The sequence below is a fragment of the Malaclemys terrapin genome, chromosome 1, assembly GCF_027887155.1.
Source record: "Malaclemys terrapin pileata isolate rMalTer1 chromosome 1, rMalTer1.hap1, whole genome shotgun sequence".
Taxonomy (NCBI): Eukaryota; Metazoa; Chordata; order Testudines; family Emydidae; genus Malaclemys; species Malaclemys terrapin.
This window is the reverse complement of record NC_071505.1, coordinates 133,539,361-133,561,030: the sequence shown is the minus strand read 5'-3', so window position 1 is coordinate 133,561,030 and position 21,670 is coordinate 133,539,361. Positions and strand designations below refer to the sequence as shown.

Sequence of the window (21,670 nt, the reverse complement as noted above, 5' to 3'; positions counted from 1 at the left end):
AGAGAGGAATAGAGTTGGATGAAGAAGCAATGAGGGAACAGAGCAATGGAGGGAGCGTAATTGGAATCAGCATGAGCAGGAGAAGAGAGCTTATAAAAACCTCTGGTGTGGCTGTCATGAAGTAAAGAAGATTTTCGTCTCTATTAGTAGTGTTTGCAAAATGTCATCCAGGGGGATTGTTCTGGGTGATGTACAATCTGGCCAGGATTGGCTGCTGTTGCCTGGAAACACAGTCAAATATTAATCACTGTGATGAGTTTTCTATCTTCTGTGAAGATAAAATTAATCAGATTTGTCCTGGAATGGCTGTTTCCAAGGGGGCAGATCTGTGTCTAGAGACAGCCTCATTGTCTCTAGCTGAGTTTCAACCAGATTTTCCTCACACTAGACCTATGCACTGAGGGACCTTCCAGTTGCCCTTCATAGCTGGTTAAATCAAGCAGTGTGGCACTGGGTCTGTTGGATGAAACCATTAGCAGCTCCTGAGGGCAGGGCAGGGTGTCAGCTTCCCTAGTGACTTATACACCCTTCTTCTTCTTAAGGTGGTGTGTGGCCCTTCAAGAAGAATTCTGCATTCATTCATCCTGCCAACTTTTTTTTTTTGCCACACCTAATGCCAATCCTGATGAGGTCCTTCTCCATTAACATGATGTAAAAAGGTCCCTAGGGCTTTGCAAGGAATTGACTGAAGCCTTTAAGAAGTATACCCATATCTTGTCCCCTTTTCACACCAACACATGAGGTTGTGTTGTCTCCAACAGAACCTTGTCTGACCACCTGCTCCATTGCAACCACCTGGCAGGCCTACAAATTGGAGGGCACATTAAGTTCTTGAGATTCTGGAGCCAGCCACATGGCGTTCATGAAGCAGCCACATGGCGTTCTCTGCTTATCTTTGAAAAGCATTATTAGAGGATTCTTCCTGAAAACAGGACTTAAGAGTTGAGCCTATTATCAGTATTATGAAATGGGATGTCCCTGGTTATGTCTGTTATTCAGGTTTAACTAGGCTGTTATTACAATCAAAACAAAATTTAAAAAAAGGTCAGAAGTCCCCAACCACTGTGCTGTGCCAGGGAAAAAGCTACACTGGGACCACATGGAGGGGAAGACTAGCTAAGCAGCATGTTCTTCACTTCTCCATGTAGCTACCATTCCTCCACTCAGCATAATGTAAGAGAAAATGTCAGTGGGGCCAGAGTGGGAGGGCGAAGAGCCAGAGAAAAGCCTCAGCAAGTTGCTTGCTCACCTTGCAAACTGAAAATAAGCCACAAGAAAAGTCTGCAGATAGTGCTTCTTGATGCATTAACTCCTGCTGTTTCCTATCATTCTCCACCCCAGAGCCATAAAAGGAGTGGCCTCTGCCCAAGACCAGTTTCAGAGTAACAGCCGTGTTAGTCTGTATCCGCAAAAAGAAGAACAGGAGTACTTGTGGCACCTTAGAGACTAATACACTTCTTTCATTGGTGACTAAAGTCAGTAGTGAACCCAGAGATGAAAGACTCGTGAATGACCATTATTACCACCACCAACGAACATCAGCACCTATTCAGTTACCAGCAATTTGCATATATCATTACCAAGACTGTAAGCTCTTGCAGGCAGGGCTGCTATGTATGATGCCTTGCTCTTGAAATATTGATGGAAGGGTGATTTTTTTTTTAATTTGCTTAGTTTTTTGCTTTGATCCTAAGCTGTTTTCGGAAGATAGACCTTTAATTTACACCCTGTAAATAGCCTGCAGTTAAAAAATAGCAATTACACTACTGAGGGCCACAGGGCAAGTCCCCAATAACCCAAACCTCCCATTATCTGAGGGTTTTGGACATCTCCTGAGACCTCTGAATAGCTGGAGTTTACTTGTATTGTAGAACAGAATAATTTAATCTACTTCAAATGGGACAAGCCCCGTTACTAAAGTGAAAGTAACTCACAGTCTACTGAAATAGATGATAACATTGTTAACCACAAAAAACTATGTTAAACTAATCAAAAAGATGAAAGTATGTCTTTAGATGAAAGACCCATTGACGATTAAAAATACTGATAAGAACAGTTACAGAGGGGTCAGATCGACTGGACTGAGAAATTATTTGAACTTTAGTTTAAACAGCCAAAATCAGACCTATTGATGTTGCAGTGAGAAACGTCTCATATTTTTATGGTAAATGGTGTCTTCCTATATCTTGACTGTACAGTCACAAAAACATTCAAAATTACTATCTGCACCATTCAAAAGACTGTGGCAACCAGAAGGAAAGCTTACTTTAGGACAGTGCCATACCAGTGATATAGGAGTGCAACTCTGGCACCAAAATGTTAAGGGGACTAGACAAATACCTTTTTGCAAGCATCAGTGTTAGCATTGCTGTTGGTTTCATTGGGTACTCTGCTGGTCAGCCACTATATTTAACACAACAAATAGCCTGTAATCTAAGTTAATGTCTCTTCCATTAGTAGAAGGTGCACTGAGAAAAATAGCTACACAATCCTAAAACTAAATCAGCAAAGAAAGGCACAGAATAGTGATTTCACTATGACCATATTTATCTGGATCTTAGCATGACAGAAACATTTGGCTCATAAATAAAACCAATTAAATAACAATATTACAGTGTTGTTGGTACAGACACTTATAAAATATCCTTTATCCAGAAAGTGCCAAAAAGCATCTTGCAGACCATAATAATAGTATTTTGCTCTTACATGGAGTTTCTCATCCACGTATCTCACATAACTTTTCAACAGTATTAGTAGTATTGTTTTACAGCTGGGAAAGGTGGGGCACAGACAGGTTAAGTGAGTTGCCCACATTTTTATGGTGAATCAGAGGCAACGTCAAGAACAGAATGAAGTCTGCCAGTCCTCCTCTAAACACTAGCTAGTATTGCCTCATAATATGAAAGTCAGACAGCATTGTCTAGTGATTAGAGTCCTGACTACACACACACACACAGTGGTTAAGTAGATTGAAACAGCATGCCGAACTATCATCACAACAGCCAAGAAACAGGGAGTTTGGGAGAAACATTCCCCCCCTTCCCAGCCCCCCGTCAGGGGGTGAACAGGAAACTTCTTCTGCCTCTAGCACCCTCCCTTCCCCCTGCAACACACAGACTAGACACACACAATTTAACCCCTGAGCATGTGTTTTATACATGTGTGCATGCACACACACACATACACAGTTCTCCAATATAGTAGTCTCCTGGGTGACACACAGCCCCTGTTTAACAGCAGGCAGCCACACCACACAGCAGATTAGGATAGGAAACGTCACTCACTCTCTCAACCTTAGCCCCTAGCAGAATCTCTTGATGCCAGGCCAGCCAGCTGCCAGGCCCCATTGCAGTGGTACCATCCTTAGCCGGGCAGTGCTTAAACAACACTGCTGTCTAAAAAGAATTCAGTCACCACCGGAAGCATGCTGGCTGCTGCATTGCAACACACTGAGAAGAGAGGAAGTGGAGCTACTGATTGAGACACTGCACCCTTTCTTCAACACTTGTTTAAGTTGTTACCTGGTATTTATTTCTGCAAACAACTTTGTTCCAGGGGATGTTTCCTCTGCAACCCCCCTGGCTACTTTCACCCAGCTGCTGGGCCGCTGTTACTTCTCTGTCCACAGATGCCCATGCAAAGGGGCAGTGCAGGTCCCAAATGGCCTTTCCCAGCCAGCTGTGGCTGAAGAGAGAGGAAGAGAGTGGACAGCTCAACACGTCTCAGACTTGGCTGAGGCATCTGTGGCATAATCAGGTGGAAAGGAGGCTGCAGTGAAGTCTGGGGGTGGGACTGGAGCAAGTCTAACTCGTTCTACCTCTTCTTCCCCACAGCACCCACACCCACCCTTTAGCATGTGTGTGTGTCTGTGTGTGTGTGTGTGTGTGGTTTTGCAACAGGTTTCATTTTATGTGCTGCTTTTCAGCGCTCCAGCGTGAGACAGCTCTGTCAAGCCATGACAGCTTGAAGGAGGGAGCAAAATCTACCGTCCTAAGGGAGAGCCACTGAAAGAAACCCTCAAGCCTATATTCATTGCTTTCCCTCTCAAACCCTTTCTTGAGGGGATTCTCTTCAGGTATTTTTAGCTCTGGGTTGTGTTTAGTGCCCCAAATGTTGTATTCGGTGCCCTGTTTAAGATCCCAAATGGACGATTCAGGGCCCCATTTAGTTCTTCAAAAGGTGTGTGCAGGGGCCCCTTTAGTCCCCCAACTGTACTATTTAGTGGCCTGCTTAGTGCTGAAGGGTGTGTTCAGGACCCTGCTTACTGCTTTGTGGATATCATTGTAACCCTTCTGCCAGGTGGAGCTGGCAGCAATCAGGGCCGGGTTCAATACCTAGGGGTTCCTTTTCAACAATACAACGCAGAATCAGCTCGAGCCCCAACCCAGTAACCAGGGAAAATTACACACCACCCCTAGGCGCCTCAGAGAGGCAATACTTCCCCACTCGCAAACACAGTCTGAGCGTAGAACAGAAACTTTTAATGAACGAAGGGAAGTCACTTGCCATTAATTAGGGAAAATGCCACAAGTGGCATTCATAATCATAAATGAGCAGGACACCCACCCCAGCGTGCGTGGGACAGTGCCTTCCGCCTCATGCTCTTGAGTTCTACAACCAAAGGTTCCTTTTCTGTGCCCCTCTCTGCTCCCTCACCATCCCCCACTCACAGTGATTGTCCTTGGTCAGTGGGACCCAGGGTTCAGAGGTGCATCTGTGTGAGTTCACCTCCCACCTGGGGAAGAAGGCACCTTGCTTGCGCTTGCTCTGGCTGGCCGCCCCGCCAGCCGCTGCTCCTCTCTGCTGGCCACCCCGCCAGCCGCTGTTCCTCTCTGCTGGCCGCCCCGCCAGCCGCTGCTCCTCTCTGCTGGCCGCTCCACCAGCTGTGGTTTCTCTCTGCTGGCCACCCCACCATCCACGGTTCCTCTTTGCTGGCTGCCCCACCAGCTGTGGTTCCTCGCTGCCTTGCCAGCCACTCATTGCCTCACAAGCCACTCGTTCTGCTCATCGCCTCGCTAGCCTCTCCGGCTGACTGTCAGTCACCTTCTGCTGCCACCTGCCTCTCTGCTGCGACCTCTGCACATCAGTCTCTATGTCTACACTGACAGAGTTATAGCGCCAGCAGTTACAGCACCGCTCAGAGAGCGCAGAAGAAAAACCGCTGTTGTGTGTTCACACTGTCAGCTGCCTGTGCAATAGCGTGTTCACACTTGTGGCACTTGCAGCACTATTCAGAGCGGTGCATTCTGGGCAGCTATCCCACAGAGCATCTCTTTCTCTTTTGCTGCTAAGACTTGTGGGAAGGCAGAGAGAATCGCGGGGCATCCTGGGTCCTGTCCCAGTGCCCCGTGATGCATTGCTTTGCATCCCAGCAATCCCTGTGCTTCCGTCCGCATTTGGCGCCATCTTTCAACAGTTTGTGTACTGCACACCCTGCCTCTTTCAGGCTGCAGGAATGGATCCCGAACTGTTGACCACTACGCTGCTCACTCCAATTAACACATCATAAGTGGCAGTGGAGTTATTCCTTAAACTACAAAGACAAGAGGAGTGTGACATTGATCTTTCTACGTGTAGTAGCTACAACATGAGATCGCTTGTGGCATTCACAGAGGTGCTGAGCACAGTGGAATGCTGCTTTTGGGCTCAGGAAACAAGCACTGAGTGGTGGGATCACATCATGATGCATGTCTGGGATGACGAGCAGTGACTGCAGAACTTTTTGGATGAAGAAAGCCACATTCATGGAACTGTGTGATGAGCTCGCCCCAGCCCTGCAGCGCAAGGACACAAGAATGAGAGCTGCCCTGCCGTTGGAGAAGTGCGTGGCGATTGCACTGTGGAAGCTGGCTACTCCAGACTGCTACCGATAGGTCGCTAACCAGTTCAGTGCGAGAAGGACAACTGTTGGACTCGTGTTGATGGAAGTGTGCAGGGCCATTAATCGCATCCTGCTCTGAAAGACCATGACTCTGGGCAACGTGAATACATTGTGGATGGCTTTTCACAAATGGGCTTCCCTAACTGCGGAGGAGCGATAGTTGGCACGCGCATTCCAATTCTGGCACTAGACCACCTAGCCACCGAGTACATTAATTGCAAGCGGTACTTCTCAGTGGTTCTCCAGGTGCTTGTGGATCACCGTGGCCGTTTCACGGACATTAACGCAGGCTGGTCTGGAAAGGTGCATGTCACACGCATCTTTCAGAACACTGGCCTGTTCAGAAGCTGCAAGCAGGGATTTTCTTCCTGGACCAGAAGATCACCGTAGGGGAAGTCAAAATGCCCATTGTGATCCTGGGAGACCCCGCCTACCCCTGAATGCCATGGCTTATGAAGCCATACACAGGGCACCTTGACAGCAGCAAGGAGCAGTTCAACAACAGTCTGAGCAAGGGCAGAATGACTGTTGAGCGTGCTTTTGGCCATTTAAAGGCCCGCTGGTGCTGCCTCTATGGGAAGCTGGACCTGGCCAATGACAATATTCCTATGCTTATAGCCGCGTGCTATACGTCCATAATATTTGTGAAGGGAAGGGTGAAAGCTTCACTCATGGCTGGACTGCAAGGCTCAGCATTTTCGAGGCTGAGTTTGAACAGCCAGAGACCAGGGCTATTAGAGGGGCACAGTGTGGGGCCATAAGGATCAGGGATGCCTTGAGGCAGCAATTTGAAGCTGAAAGCCACTAATGTTTGTTGCTATGCTCAGGAGTGCAGTGCTTGTAATGCTAGGAGGTGATTGTGATTGGTGCAGATGATGCAATATGACGGTTTAACATAATTGTCTATTGCTTTTCAGGGCTCTGTTTGCTTTCAATTAATAAAATAAAGATTGCTTTCAAACCAACACAATTCTTTTATTAAAGACAACAACTGGAGGAGAGAGTCAAACAAACAAGAAATATCAGCAGTGAGGGGGATGGGGGAAATGAAGGTCCCAGGAGGAGGTGGGGTCCCAGGCTGGCTAAAGATTTGCGTATGTCCAGGGATCATATCCAAACTTTTACTTTGGAGTACTATGCAGGGGGATGGGTGTTGAGTGCAGTGGACATAGGCGCCGACTCCATGGGTGCTCTGGGGCTGGAGCACCCACAGGGAAAAATTAGCGGGTGCTCCGCACCCACCAACAGCTAAGCTCCCTGCTCCTCACCTCCTTCTCACCCCCCAAGTGTGCCGTGTCCCTGCTCCTCCTCCTCCCTTCCAGCGCTTCCTGCCCACCGCCTAACAGCTGTTTGGCAGCACGTAGGACTTTCCGAGAAGGAGGGGGAGGAGCGGGGACATGGCATGCTCGGGGAGGAGGTGGAGAAGAGCTGGGCAGGGGCGGGGACTTTGGGTAAGGGATGGAATGGGGGCGGGGCGAGGGCGGTGCAGGGTCAGGAAGAGGCGGGGCCAAGGGTGGGGAGTCGAGCACCCACCGGGCAGAGGGGAAGTCGGCACCTGTGGCAGTGGGTACTGGGAGTCCGCAGTGCTGGACTGTGACCAGGGGGGGAGTGGAATGTCACGGGTACAGACTGGAGCCAGGAGATTGGTAAGAGTGTGTTGGAGGTGTCTGGGGCGAGCGTGGGAAAGAGTTTTGAGACAGCGGCTGCAGGGGAGGGTGGGCACGGAGCTGCGCCATTTGCAGTGCTAGTATCGCCTGGAGCGTGTCTGCTTGGCGCTCCATAATGTTTAAGAGCCGCTCCGTGTCTTCATTTTGGCGCGCCGCATTCTCCTTTCGGTCCCTCTTCTCGCTGTCCTGCCATTCTTTCAATTCCTGTTTCTTGGCTGGAGTGCATCATGACTTCGCGCAGAAAGTCCTCCTTAGTTCTTCTTGGCTGCTTTCTAATTCTGCGCAGCCGTTCAGCCGCCAATAACAAAGAGGGAGGCTGGGCTCCCAAGATCATCTCAGTAAAGTTTAAACGCAACATTTTACAGAAACAATATTGTTTGCAACACACAGAACACTGATTCAGTGATTTAAAACACAGCCAGTACTCACGCACCTGTCATTAACTGGCTGACCCCAGGAAAGCACACGTGAGCCACAAAACGCCCCAAATGGTAAGTAGCCACGGGGAAATCACTCTTCCTGGACCCTGCTGTACATTGGGCACGTGGCTCTTGGGGAGAGCCAGCACTGTAGAGGGGTTCTGATAATCATTCCTGTCCCACATTTTCCACAGGATGTGATCATTATGGAAGATATCTCACTGCTGAGGGTGAGCAGGGAATCAAGGGAGGATCTTCTCCAAGACTGCGGTTTCTTCCCTGGCCCTTATGCGGCTCGCCTGTGTGCAGCAATGGTCCACCTGGCCGTTCCCCTCCTGCCTCCTCCCCCTCCTGCGCATGATGGCACAGTGGTGCGGGAAAGTTACCGTGAATGGGGACCTCTGAGTCATCCTCTGCCTCTGGGTCCCCCCAGGGCTGGTGCAAGGAAGTTTCCACCTTGCGCCCCCCCCGCCCCCCAGCCCCGTGGCAGCTCCCCACCCTCCAGCCCGGGGATTCATGTGGCAGCTGTGACCCGGGGAACCCCTGGGCTGCCAGCGGCGCACTGACCCGGGGAACCCCTGGGCTGCTGGCGGCGGCTCAGACTCCCTCTCCTTCCCAGCACAGCGGCCGCTGTTAAAAAAAAAATTGGGGGCGCCACTTTTTGGCGCCCCCAAATCTTGGCGCCCTAAGCAACCGCCTAGTTGGCCTAAATGGTAGCACCGGCCCTGGGTCCCCATCCCCCTTCACATCCTCATTCAAGATTTCCTTCTCCTGGCTTGGTCCACTCTCGACTAGCATGTGAGCCACCAAAGTATCCACAGTGATCTTCACAGTGGAGATGGGGTCGCCACTGAGTATCACGTCCAGCTCTTTGTAGAACCAGCAGCTCGCGGGCGCAGTGTGTCCCGGTCTTGGCCCCTTTCTGTCATGCATCGTGAAATCTGTCCATAGGTATCATAATTCCAACGGCTGGAGCGCAGCTGGGACTGGACAGCCTCCTCTCCCCAAATGCTGATGAGGTCCAGAAGCTCGGCATTGCTCCAAGTGGGGAATTGCCTGGTGCGTGGAACAGGCATGGCCACCTGGAAAAAGGCACTGAGACCACTGCACACATCACCGAGTGAACAGGAAGGGGACTTTCAAAATTCCAAAGGAATTTACAGGGTGGGGATGACTGTTGGTCACCTGAGGGCAGGGCAGTAAAGTTCAAACCGATGACCAGAGAGGCGAGAACAGGCATTGTGGGACACCTCCCAGAGGCCAATCGCAGCACTGTAATCGACCAGGGTGTCTACACTAACACCGCAGTGCTGTACCCACAGCGCAGAAAACCATACACTTCTCATTGGGGTGTTTTTTTTACAGAGCAGCAACTGTGCAGTTTCTGCGCACTAAGTGGCTTGGCAGTGTGTACACTTTGGGAGTTACAGCACAGAAAGCTGCTTTACTGAGCAGAAACTTGCCAGTGTAGACAGGACCTTAGTAATTTTCAGCTCTTTGCAGGCTGGGAAGAAACACTGCCCCATCTCAAGTGATTTCAGCTCTCATTTGAGTATTTTAACATAACAAAGAGGCTCTTAATGAAGCCTATTGAGCTCTTTCTTTGAACTGTGGGGAAGAACAGATTAAACCAGACTGGATGGGACTCTTAGAGAGAGAGAGAGAGTTCACACCTCCTATCTGGAACACCTGTCCCCTCCCTCCTCCCTTACTTTCATAGAGCTCTGACATTCAAGCCCGTGGCTTTCAGCTGAGGGTGACCCCGGGCTGGAGGGTGGGGAGCTGCCACGGGGCTGGGGGGGGGGGAGGCGCAAGATGGAAACTTCCTTGCACCTTCCTTGCCGCTTCCCTGTATTCATACAATAATGACAACATTGGTAACAGTATTTCACTACCCCGCATTCAGTACTACAGTGATTTGTAACCCCAAACCAGCCAAAGTTGATTATTTTGAGCAACACACTGCTCTATCTGCTGGATATCTAAGCAGAGTAGGTATGTTCATGTAAATACAGTTTGCTGCTGAAGTCTCCCCCGGCCCAGCTAGCTGTCAAGGAAGAATTCATTCAAACCCTGCTTACATCATTGATATCCAAACCAAAGAGGAGAGGGTCTTTTTGGAGATGGGAGAGCAGTGATGGTGGGGATGGTCTTCTGAGTCCCTTGGTCCCATGCCAGGGCTGCTGCCTCTGCCCCTCTGTCCCCGCTGTTCCCTGCCCTGCCCCATTGCTCCCTGCTTGCTCAGCTCTAAGCCTGTACCTACGAAGTGCTGGGTGGCCAGTGGAGGAGGGACCAGGCTCCCTGTGGCTTCTCCTGGCCCCTCCCTAGCTTCTAGGCTGTGCTCTCCCTCCCCCGCAGCTGCTACATCTGCCACTCCCTGGGCTGCTGCTGCATCTCTCAGTGCTGGGATCTGCTCCACTCCTCCATGGACACAGGCACCACCCACTCCCTGTACACTGATGGGCAGGTCTATGAGTGAACAGTGCTTGCCCATGGGGGAATGGAGTGGACCCTGGGAAGCTATATGAGGAAGCAGCAGGAGCCCTGGGAGCTGTTTGAAACAGCAGTTTCTATAAGAAGCTCTGTGCAAATCCTTTTTGATCTTCAAAAATAATTGGGGGGAGGAGGGTCTGTGACACTTCCCCCCATACACTTTGACCACTGGCTATAGCTCTGAGTTCCACAGAGATATTATGACCTTTCATCTGATTTCTCTCAGTTTCACAGAGATATTAGTTAGCACTTTCACCCACTACAGCAGTCATTCCAAATCTAGCAATTCATTCATGAAGAGCTTAGTGGGTGAATTCTTATTGTCAACCATGATTTCTGCCATGACAACCTTCAAGCACAAGAGTGATGCTCAAAAGCACACGCTGTAGCAGGCCCATGAAAAAAGAAGATCAGAAAAGTGCAAGTGGTCTACAAGTTTTCTTGAACCATGCAAAGTTCGACTATGTTCCTGTTGCACAATCCATGGATGTTTCTGCTATTCACACTTCTGAGCCTTCCTTAGCTGGCGAGGACATTGATTTGGGTTTGTCAGGTTTGTTGGGTGCTGGAGTATGATTCTGGCACAGAGCTCAGCTTGGTGTTGAATTGCTCTGTGGCGGAATCTCTGAATCTAGGACAGAAGATTGCCTGTTGGTTGCTAGTGCAATTGTTATGGAAATGGACGCTAAAAGCGGTTCAGTTATTGAAAGTGTGGGGAAGAATTTTGACTATGACAAAAGAGATCCAGCTACTAGGCCACAAGAGCCGGATTGTGTTGACTGTGGATGGAATATGGTCCAATTGTTAATTTAAAACAAGATGTTTCACCTAATGAATGCAAAGGAAGGCAAATATTAAATTTCAGAGTAGCAGCCGTGTTAGTCTGTATCTGCAAAAAGAAGAACAGGAGTACTTGTGGCACCTTAGAGACTAACAAATTTATTAGAGCATAAGCTTTCGTGGACTACAGCCCACTTCTTCGGATGCATATAGAAGAAGTGGGCTGTAGTCCACGAAAGCTTATGCTCTAATAAATTTGTTAGTCTCTAAGGTGCCACAAGTACTCCTGTTCTTCTTTTTGCAAATATTAAATTGTGGTTCTTTGTCCAAACTCCTAATGGGGGATTATACCAGTGATCTTGGTTGATGTACACTTTGATTTTTGCTTCCTTGTTCTGTTTCATTTCTTTTCTTTTTCAGTCAAATGCCTCATCTTCCTTTGCGAAGCGTAAAACTGAAGTTCATGAAGGTTATGTTCTTTAGCACATGAATATACCAATACGAACACTCAAAGGAACACCTGGAGGCAATCACTTGGTGGATGGAACTTGTCAAATGATTGAAAAAGAGTTGCACAATGGACAAAGGTATGCAAACCTGCTATCAGATGCAGAAGGACATGTGGTATAATATTTTGTGTCATCTAGGCTATTTTGCTGTACTTAGACGAGAGGTGTTTAGCTTTGAGAAGTTCAGACAAGAAATTAGATAGCCCTTGCAATAATAAATTTTGGGGCTCACTTGACTTGCTTGCAAGGTATGATAGTGTGCCATGGTATCAATACCACAAAGCTACTTATCAAACCGAATTTAAAATGAATTTATCAGTAAGATCATAATAAAAGTACAGCAGACTATTTTTGTAAAAGTATGAAAGCTAAATACTTCTCTATTATGTTTGATTGCACTCCAGATCTCTACCAAGTGGGACAAATGTCTCAGGTGTTAAGGTGCTTATTAATGTCTCTTTCCTGTCTGGTGTTTTACATAGTCACAGCGGCTTACAAGACAACTGCTCAAATATTACCTTACACTATAGGACATAGATGTTACAAGTGAGATTAATGCATGCAGTAACTCACAAGCATTCAGCAAGCTCTAAACACATCCTTATAATTCTAATACCTGTTTTAACAATACTAACACACAGGTAAGCCAGACTGGTTCCAGCTCTGTATTTGTCAGTGTTCAGTTGCGACATGGGGACTTCAACATGAGCTGGCATCTGGTTCTGCCAGCATCACAGATGGCAAAGGTTGTTGAGCACTTTGTAGAGGAGTTCATTGATATCCATACCAAACCAAGGCAGGGAATTATGGAAGCTATTTTAGAGAAGCTGGAAAAGGACAGGTTAGATATGGCTAATTGCAGGGGACAAAGCTATGACAACAGAGCTAACATGGCTGCAGCATACAAAGGTATTCAAAATCATATTCAGCAGGTGAACTAGTATGCATCTGTCATCCCACGTGCTGCCCACTCACTAAATCTTGTTGGAGAAACGGCTGCAATGGTTGTTCCCCAAGTTGTTCTAGTCTTTTGAATTGTTCAGAGATCGTATACCCTATTTTCCACTTCCACTAGTTGGTGGGATGTGTTGAAGCAAATCAGCATTACATTAAAATGCCAAAGCACGAAAAGATGATCAGCCAGAGTAGAGACAATCTATCCACTACGAAATCAGGGTGAGCGTGTTTTTGATACTTTAAGTGAGATTTAAGGCATCACACAATCTTTTGCCACTGCCTAATTTGAAAGCTGATACCTTGGCAAACAAATATTTCAGAGTTTTTCTTTTTCCCCCTTGTTTTGGCTGAGATGTGGTATCCTATCTTATCAAAAATTAACGTAAGCAAAAAATCGCAGAGTCCGCATCTTGACATTTAAACAGCTTGTGGTTAAGTTGATGCTCTTCTAAACACTTTATTGGAATTAGTCTTCTGGGTTTGTTATGTGTAAGGAAGCTGCTGCTTCACAGGCTGAAACATTTGGAATATCCATGCAGTTCAAAGAGAAATGATCTTGGAGGAGGAAAGAAATGCCAGGCAAACTTGTAAGGGACAAAAGGACATCAGATCCTGAAAAGATTTTGAATGCACTGTCTTAGACACAGTGTTAACACACTGTGATGTTAGGATATGTAAGTACAATGGAGGCTAAGGAAGGTTTGCTTTTTTGATGAGTGGGTGTCATGATCCACAGGCCTTGAACCCAGGTCCATAGGAACAGCCATATTTCAGGTCCATAGGAACCCAGGTCCATAGGAACTGCCTCTACTTGGCAGTCTGCTAACAACTGATGACCCAGGAAGCCCAGCCCCAGTTTGAGGCTGCCCTCTGACATCCTATTGGTGGAGTCTAAGACATTCAACTGGGGCCACTAGCCCTACTTAAGCCAGCAAAAAGAACAGGGCGCTATTGAACAACTGGGATCCATCCTACTCTGGACCGTGAGCCTTGTGCTTCCTGATCCTGCAGTTACTGGAAAGCCAGTGACGACAACTTCCATGTCCTTACAGTATTCACAGAGAGGAGGACACAGAGGAATCAGAAACATTATCCTCTCCCCCCATATGAGATCTGTTTGTAGTTAGCTGCCAGGGCCAAGGCACTGCAGACCCCAAGGGAGACACAGAGGGAAGTTGCTGAAAAAAGCAATTTTCCCACCTTTCATATATAGTTTAAGGATGGGATTTTCAAAGGAAGCTACGGGAGTCAGACATCCAAATCCCATTGAAATTCAGTGGGAGTGGAGCATTTAACTTCCTTCACCTGCTTTGAATATCCCAGCCTAAAAGACTGAATAAAGAGTTTAATGTTTAAAAAATGATTCTGCTCTGAAAAGTGAATCCTTAACGGGCATCAAGAGGCTCAGTATTTATTCTCTCAGCAACTCCTGATCGTGTGCTCCTGAGGTGTGCCCATTTTTCAAGAAAAACTAACTACCAAGCCTGTAAACTCTTTGAGATCTGAGAGTCAAGTTGGTGATGCCCAAGCCGGGAAGAACTCGACATTAAAGATTCTGCAGTCACAACTCTGTTAATGACACACAAGCCAGAAGAGAGCCCAACCCCCTTTCCCCTAGCTGCACTGGCTAACAGGAATGAGAAGCCATAAAAATATCTCTTAATCTGTGAAGTCAGAGGCTATGAATCTAACTACAAAAAGGAGGAAGGGGTCTGCTGAATGAGAAGGGGCCATTTTTACATAAGCACTGTTGAAAATAGTTTCCACAGAGGGTGGGATTTTCAAAAGTGCTCTGTATTGGCCTAACTCTGCTCCCACTGAAGTCAAGGGTAAAAACTCCATTGACTTCTAGAAGAGCCACGCTAGGGTTTTTTGAAAATCCCACCCTGAAAAGCTGAACCTATTGCCTAAACCATGGAGCTTGCTTCTGACTGCACTAATATTAATGCAAGTTGGAAGCTGGCTGACTGTCTCTTCCGCTGGGTAATGACAATGCCAGAGCCACAAACAGTAGCAGGTTTCAGGAGAGAGTGGCGTGCAGCACTCCGCTCAAGAATGCCAAGTGCAATAAAAAAATTCCTTAAATAAAGACTCACCACATTCACAGTTTATTCATTGTGACAGCTGCTTATCTTAATCTTGAGAACCATCATACAGCTGGGCTGCAAGAGTGCAGCTTTTTCTTTTAGCACTAGGTTGTTAAGTAACTCATCTGCTTTTGCTTTCCATGCTGATGCACCTCTTTTAATTGCCTATGAAAGCAGGGGGAATTGGACAGCAAGGCCAAGTCTTGGATTACCACGATAATTCCTTTCACACCATTATAAACATTGATATCTTATCACTCTGAAGCCTGCTCTGGACAAATAGAACTTTGTTTTGTTTCTTTAATTACAAGCTAGGGAGGAGCACAATACAAAACCCTGGGTCTTCGCATTCTCATTGGACTTTGGGACAAGTGTATTGACTTGCAATCCAGATCCAAATACAAGTGACCCCTTCTTTATTAAACACCTGATCCAAAGCTCCTTGAATGCAATAGGTGTCTTTGAATTTACTCCAGTGGGTTTGAATCATGCCCTACCCTCCCCAACCTCAAAAAGAGGGAAGAGGTATTAAAAAAATGTAATAAGGGACTCCTGCAAAACTTCCTCAACTTAGCCTGCAATTTACGCAGTGATGCATAAGGTTACAGAGAGCCGGGGGTGTGACTGAGAAAATGGTTTTGTTTGCATAAAAATAACCATGTAGGAAGGCAACACTCCTGGGAAAACAAATGTTTCCTGCAATCGTTTATGAAAACTATGCTGAAAACTATGTTCAGCCCAATGCCCTAGGGGTGTGCCTGGAAATGGAGACAGGAGGGATGAAGACTTTGTAGGGAATATTTTTGAAGGTGATCCTCATCCATTGCAATATTTGAGGGGAGAGAGACAGAATGCCATTTGGTGCAATATGGTTCATTCCAAAGGCAAAAGATTGGCTCCTGAGAAGTATTTGTAGGAACCCACGTGAAAAGTAATCTGGTGGGTGTGATGTAACAGTATCCAGACAGGAGGCAAACTCCTCCAGCACAGGCAGATAAATTATGCTGAAGCCTTCCCCCCAATGAGATAGCAACATTTTAACAGAGGTCCCCCCACAAGAGTACCCCACTAGTACAAGTGGCTCTTAACTTTTCCAGACTACTTTACCCCTTTCAGGAAGATGATTTGTCTTGTGTACCCCCAAGTTTCACTTCACTTAAAAACTATTTGCTTACAAAATCAGACATAAAAATACAAACATGTCACTGCACACAATTACTGAAAAATTGCTTACTTTCTCATTTTACGACATAATTATAAAATACATCAATTGGCATATAAATATTATACTTTCATTTCAGTGTATTGTATATAGAATGATATAAACAAGTCATTGTCAGTATGAAATTTTAGTTTGTGCTTTTTATGTAGCCTGTTGTAAAACTAGGCAAATACCTAGATGAGTTGATGTAACCCCTGGAAGACCTCTGTGTACACATACCCCTGGTTGAGAACCACTGCCCTAGAACATCACAGCTCTAAAGGTTGTGTTTACAATCCTGATTGCAATAGTGTGGCTTGGCCTCACCTCATTTCCTCCATCTCTATCTAGAACAAATTATGCCCCAAAATGTGGTTTTAATATTTTAATTATGACCTTATTAAGGAAGCATAAGATCCTATCAATTTTGAGTTGGATATTAATAGAGATCTATCTTATTAGTTAACACAGGGAAGTCAGAGAAGTATTTTTAGCATTAGGCTTCTTATTTTACTGTTTCAGTTAATCGCCTTTTTGTCATTCATTATGCTGTTACTTACAACAATCAATTAATTTCACAGCATATAACAAAACCTCTGATAATAAAAATTTAGCACTTTTCAATATCAATATGCCAGTATCATTAGCCCCATTTTATAGGTGAGGAAACCAAAGCACAGGGAGACAGGACTTGCCTAAGGGCACCCAGCAAACTCATAGAGGAGCTAGGAAGTGAACCCAGATCTCCTAAAGCCCAGTTTAGGGACTATGCCACTAGGCTGGGGTCTCAAACTCAAATGACCATGAGGGCCACATGAGGACTAGTACATTGGCCTGAGGGCCGCATTACTGACACCTCCCCTCCGCCGCCCTCGGCCCCGCCCCCACTCCACCCCTTCCATGAGGCCCCGCCCCTGCCCTGCCTCTTCCCACCCCTTCCCTGCCCCCATTCCAACCCCTTCCCCAAAATCCCCACCCCAACTCTGCCCCCTCCCTGCCCCCAGGGGGTGCAGGAGGGGTGTGGGGTGTGGTGGGGGCTAAGGGCAGGGAGTTGGCGTGTGGGGTGCAGGAGGGGTGAGGGGTACAGCCAGGGCCAGCTCCAGGGTTTTGCTGCCCCAAGCGGCGCAAAAAAAAAAAAAAAATCTGTGGCGGCAATCCGAGCAGGAGTGAGGGACCGTCCGCCGAATTGCCGCCGTCGAATAGCTGGACGTGCTGCCCCTCTCCGGAGGGGCCACCCCAAGCCACACACAGCCCCTCCGCCCCCACCTTGCTCACGTTCCAGCCTCTTCCCGGAGCTGCGCAGGGCAGGGCAGGCAGGCAGGGAGCATGCCCTGCTCCCGGTGCACGTCCAGCCGGAGCCACCCTGGTAAACACTGGGGAAGGGCAGGGGGGCTGCGAGGGGCTCGCGGGCCGCAGAAAATCACCCTGTGGGCCGCATGTTTGAGACCCCTGCACTAGGCTATACTGCCACTTAACATACCTTCCCTACTGATTTTTGCAGTTGCTCTCTCCCTCATAATCCTATAACAGTTCAGAATTGTTCAATAGTTTCCAGAAGGAGTAATAACCTACAATGTACATGTATGGGGCAAAGGCAGTTGCCAAGGCTTACCTGCATTCACTAAGGGTAATTCCATGTCTAAGAGCCACCAGCGAGGAACTGTTTCAATATAATGCCTAAAGAAAACATTTACATTTATTTTAAAAGCAAAGGAAAAATTATCAGTTGAACCATATTGTTCCAGGTGCAATAGCAAACAAGGAAAGCTGTTTAGTCTTGCCACGTGGTGCAGTAGTTAGATTTTGTAAAGCCAAAGTTTAAATACTAATAGAGGGGTTTTTTTTTTACAGATTCGTCTATGATTTTTGGCTTTGTTTTGCTTGGATATAGATATTCCCTTGCAGTTATTACAATCCTGTCATTGGATCATTGGGCTAAGGGATTTAGAAAAGATCCTGAGAAATCAAGATTTTCAGATCCTAGTGAAATTCAATGGGAATTGTGTGCTTCCTCCTTGAAAATGTTATCCTAGGAAGGGGTTTTTTTACATGGGGAAAAGCCCACAGTAGTTCATGTACACTATCTGCTCCACACTAACTGTTCATGTAGACACACTGACTGTGCAAACAGGTACGTCCACATAGCAAAAAAGAAACCAAGCAGCACCAAGTCTCAGAGCCTGGGTCAACTGACTTGGGCTTGTGAAGTGTGGCTAAAAATAGCAGTGTTAGAGCTTCCTGCTTGGGCTGGAGCTCAGGCTCTGAGACCCACCCTCCTCACCAGGTTTCAGAGCAGCAATGCTTAACACTGCTATTTTTAGCCCTAAAGCACTTGCCCCCGTGAGCCCAAGTCAGTTGACCCAGGCTTTGAAACTTGCTGCCACTTTTTTTTTCTTTTGAAGTGTAGACTTACCTTAAGAGTGCCTTTGTGCACACTGGCAGTGCATTAAGCTACACCACCAGAGTTAGTGTGCAATAAGAGCAACCACAGGGGGAGCTTGGTGCAGAGAAGCTAGTGCATATAAATTCATTCATACCCTCACTTACGGCACACTAACATAGCTGTTTAGACAAGCCTGAAGCAGTAGGGGAAGGCTACATGTAGCCAAGGAGCAGGGCTTCTGGAAGACTAAAGGTTGAGACCCAGTCAGAAGGGAATCTTTAAATGTCCATAACAGGGAGGCCCCGGGAAGGTCTGGATATCTGGCAGTATAGCTAGAAGTGAGCTGAAGAACACACAGGGCACAGGTGCAAAGGGAGGGACAGGAAGGTACTGAGAATAACTCCTTATCCTCAGTGGAATTCCAGAGGACGCTCAGTCCTACGGGTTAATAATCAAAGGTATTTGTGACACTTTGAAGGTCTTTCATCACCTGCCCTGTAACCTTGGGTACCTCTATGCTGTGCAGCTTTGGATCAGAGCCCTGACACCAGCAGCGTGCTCACAGCACAATGGCCTCCCCCTGGCTTCCACCAACCCAGTCACTCCTTGCAGAGTGACCCCAACAACTCTTCTGGTCCCAAGTCTCCCCAAAATCTATCTCCCCTGCTGTGTCCAGTCCCTCTTACTGGACACACACAGCAGTAACATCATGTCTGCTGCCTCCAAAGAGCCAGTACACACCACAGCTTGTTAGCTAAACTGGGGTTATACACTCCACCTTCATACAGAGCACTGAGATGGTTTGTAGTGAAACTAGGAATAAGAACATAGATTTCAGTGATTTCACACAAGAGTGAAAGAGATATGAAAGGGTACAAACAAAAACTTTTGAAGTGTTAATCAAGCTAGCATTACAAACATTGAATCTATCTCCCCTTGTAAGTATTCTCACACTTCTTATCAAACTGTCTGTACTGGGCTAGCTTGATTATCACTTCAAAAGTTTTTTTCTCTTACTTAATTGGCCTCTCAGAGTTGGTAAGACAACTCCCACCTGTTCATGCTCTCTGTATGTGTGTATATATATCTCCTCAATATATGTTTCACTCTATATGCATCCGAAGAAGTGGCCTGTAGTCCACGAAAGCTTATGCTCTAATAAATTTGTTAGTCTCTAAGGTGCCACAAGTACTCCTGATTAAACTCAGTGCATGCAGTACAAAAAGAACAGGTCAAGTTCCTGAATGTGTCATAATGTTTATATATAAACAGAGTAGAGAACACTCTACTGTTGCTCACGTTCGGGTGAATAGTATTCCTATCATATCCATTTGTATTTTTGCTTTAGATTACTCAGAAGTTAAACAAGCTAGGGCTGGTTTTCTGAAATAGTGGGTGCTATCAGTTCTCATCAACTAACTAGAGCTGTGAGTGCTCAGAACTTCTGAAAATGGGGTCAGATGTGTCAATGTTTCAGTGCTACTGAAAATGGTAGGAGCAGTAGGATTTAGAAAGACCTATAGAATATGATCACAAGTGGTGCAGCAGAACTTAAAGGGCCAAATTTGGAGATAATATATGAGGACGAATGTAAGTTACCTATTGATAACAGTGTGAGAGTCCACAGTAGTAAGTCTGAAGTAGCCTAAGCAGGCACAACACACTGGTCCTTTCTGTCCCTGCAATGTGTACATTACATCAAATTCGATTCCCTCTAGCCTCACCTGAGAATTTGGCCCATAGTTTTCAGTGTTTTGTACAAACAAGATATTTTCCAGTGAGATCATGCCACCTAGTGTTTAAATTCATTTAATCAATTACGCAGAACAACCCCAGTTTTCTTACATCTGAATAGATACTGGCAAAAATAGAAGGAAAAGGGGGCAGCCACCCTGCAGCAAAGTGGTTATACTCTGGGGACCAAACACCTTTAACCACATTTGAGAAGTTGCGACAGAGCAAGCTGGAACAAACGGTTTAATTTCTAAGATATGTACAATTTTGATTGAAAAAGCTGTTGATGAGAAAACAACCCAGCTGAAAAGATGGGAGAGGGATTTGGACAAAGAAGTTGATCTGAATGAGTGGATCTACATATGGGAAAGGGGAGATACATCTCCAATTTGTATAGCTCATAAAGAAAACATTTATAAGTTGCTGTACCGATGGCATTTGACTTGTTAAGAGCTATCGTATTTTTGCTACATGGGCGTCCCTCTGTTGGAGGGGTTGCAGGGAGATGGGAACATACTTGCACATGTGGTGGTTGTGTCCAAGCATTAAACTGTTTGGGAGAAAATTATTAAAGAGATTCATCTTATCACAAAATATCTCCTTCCTAGAGATCCTCTGACCAGCCTACTTAATGCTCCAGTAAAGGATCTACATTTTAAAAAGGGCTAATTAAAGCTAATGTAAAAAATTAATCACGATTAATCACACTGTTAAACAATAATAGAATACCATTTATTTAAATATTTTTGGATGTTTTCTACATTTTTGGGGCCCCCCAAAGTGCAGGGCCCAAGGCAGTTGCCCTGGTCTGTCCGATGGACAGGACGGCTCTGCTTGCACCCATTCTGGGCACCAACAAAAATTACACAAACCTGGCACCCATGTCTCAGAGTATTAAACGAGGATCTAATAACCAGGGTGCACAGGCATAAACGACTCCTTCTTTTGTTGTTTTAAGAATGTAGTGTTTTAAGAATATTACATGAGTAACATGACAATATATTTAGCAACATTAAGTAAATTATACATAATTTAATTTAAGATCAAGTAGGAGAGAGATCAGGGAGTCAGAGTCAGAATTCCTAGGTTCCATTCTTGGCTCTGGCATTGACTGCTGTGTGACTTTGGATAATAATTAGAGTTGTCAAGTGATTAAAAAATTAATCACAATTAATCATGTGATTAATTGCAGTTAAGCAATTATTAGGGCCATTGATTAATCGCAGTTAATTCATGTGATTAACTCAAAAAATGAATCGCTATTAATCACAGTTTTAATTGCATTGTTAAATGATAGAATACCAATTGAAATTTATTAAATATTTTTGGAGGTTTTCTACATTTTCAAATATATTGATTTCAATTACAACATAGATACAAAGTGTACAGTGCTCACTTTATATTTATTTTTATTACAAATATTTGCACTTCAAAAAACAAAATAGTATTTTTCAATTCACCTCATACAAGTACTGTAGTGTAATCTCATCATGAAAGTAGAATTATGTACAAAAAACAACTGCATTCAAAAATAAAACAATGTAAAACTTTACAGCCTA

General features: G+C 45.9%; 1 protein-coding gene across 3 annotated transcripts in view; it reads right to left on the bottom strand.

Moving 5' to 3' along the window:
• Nucleotides 1-17,638, bottom strand: part of CRACR2A (calcium release activated channel regulator 2A) — a 114,546-nt gene extending 96,908 nt beyond the window's left edge. The window contains exon 1 of one of the 3 annotated variants that reach the window (XM_054039459.1): nucleotides 17,607-17,638. In XM_054039459.1, coding sequence (XP_053895434.1) covers nucleotides 17,607-17,612 — 6 coding nt within the window. In that variant the 5' untranslated portion in view covers nucleotides 17,613-17,638. Of the gene's footprint in view, nucleotides 1-3,284; nucleotides 3,364-3,521; nucleotides 3,726-17,606 lie in introns of those variants that run through there. The other 2 variants (XM_054039467.1, XM_054039449.1) reach the window with 2 other exon arrangements.
• Between the last annotated feature and the right edge of the window lie 4,032 nt (nucleotides 17,639-21,670).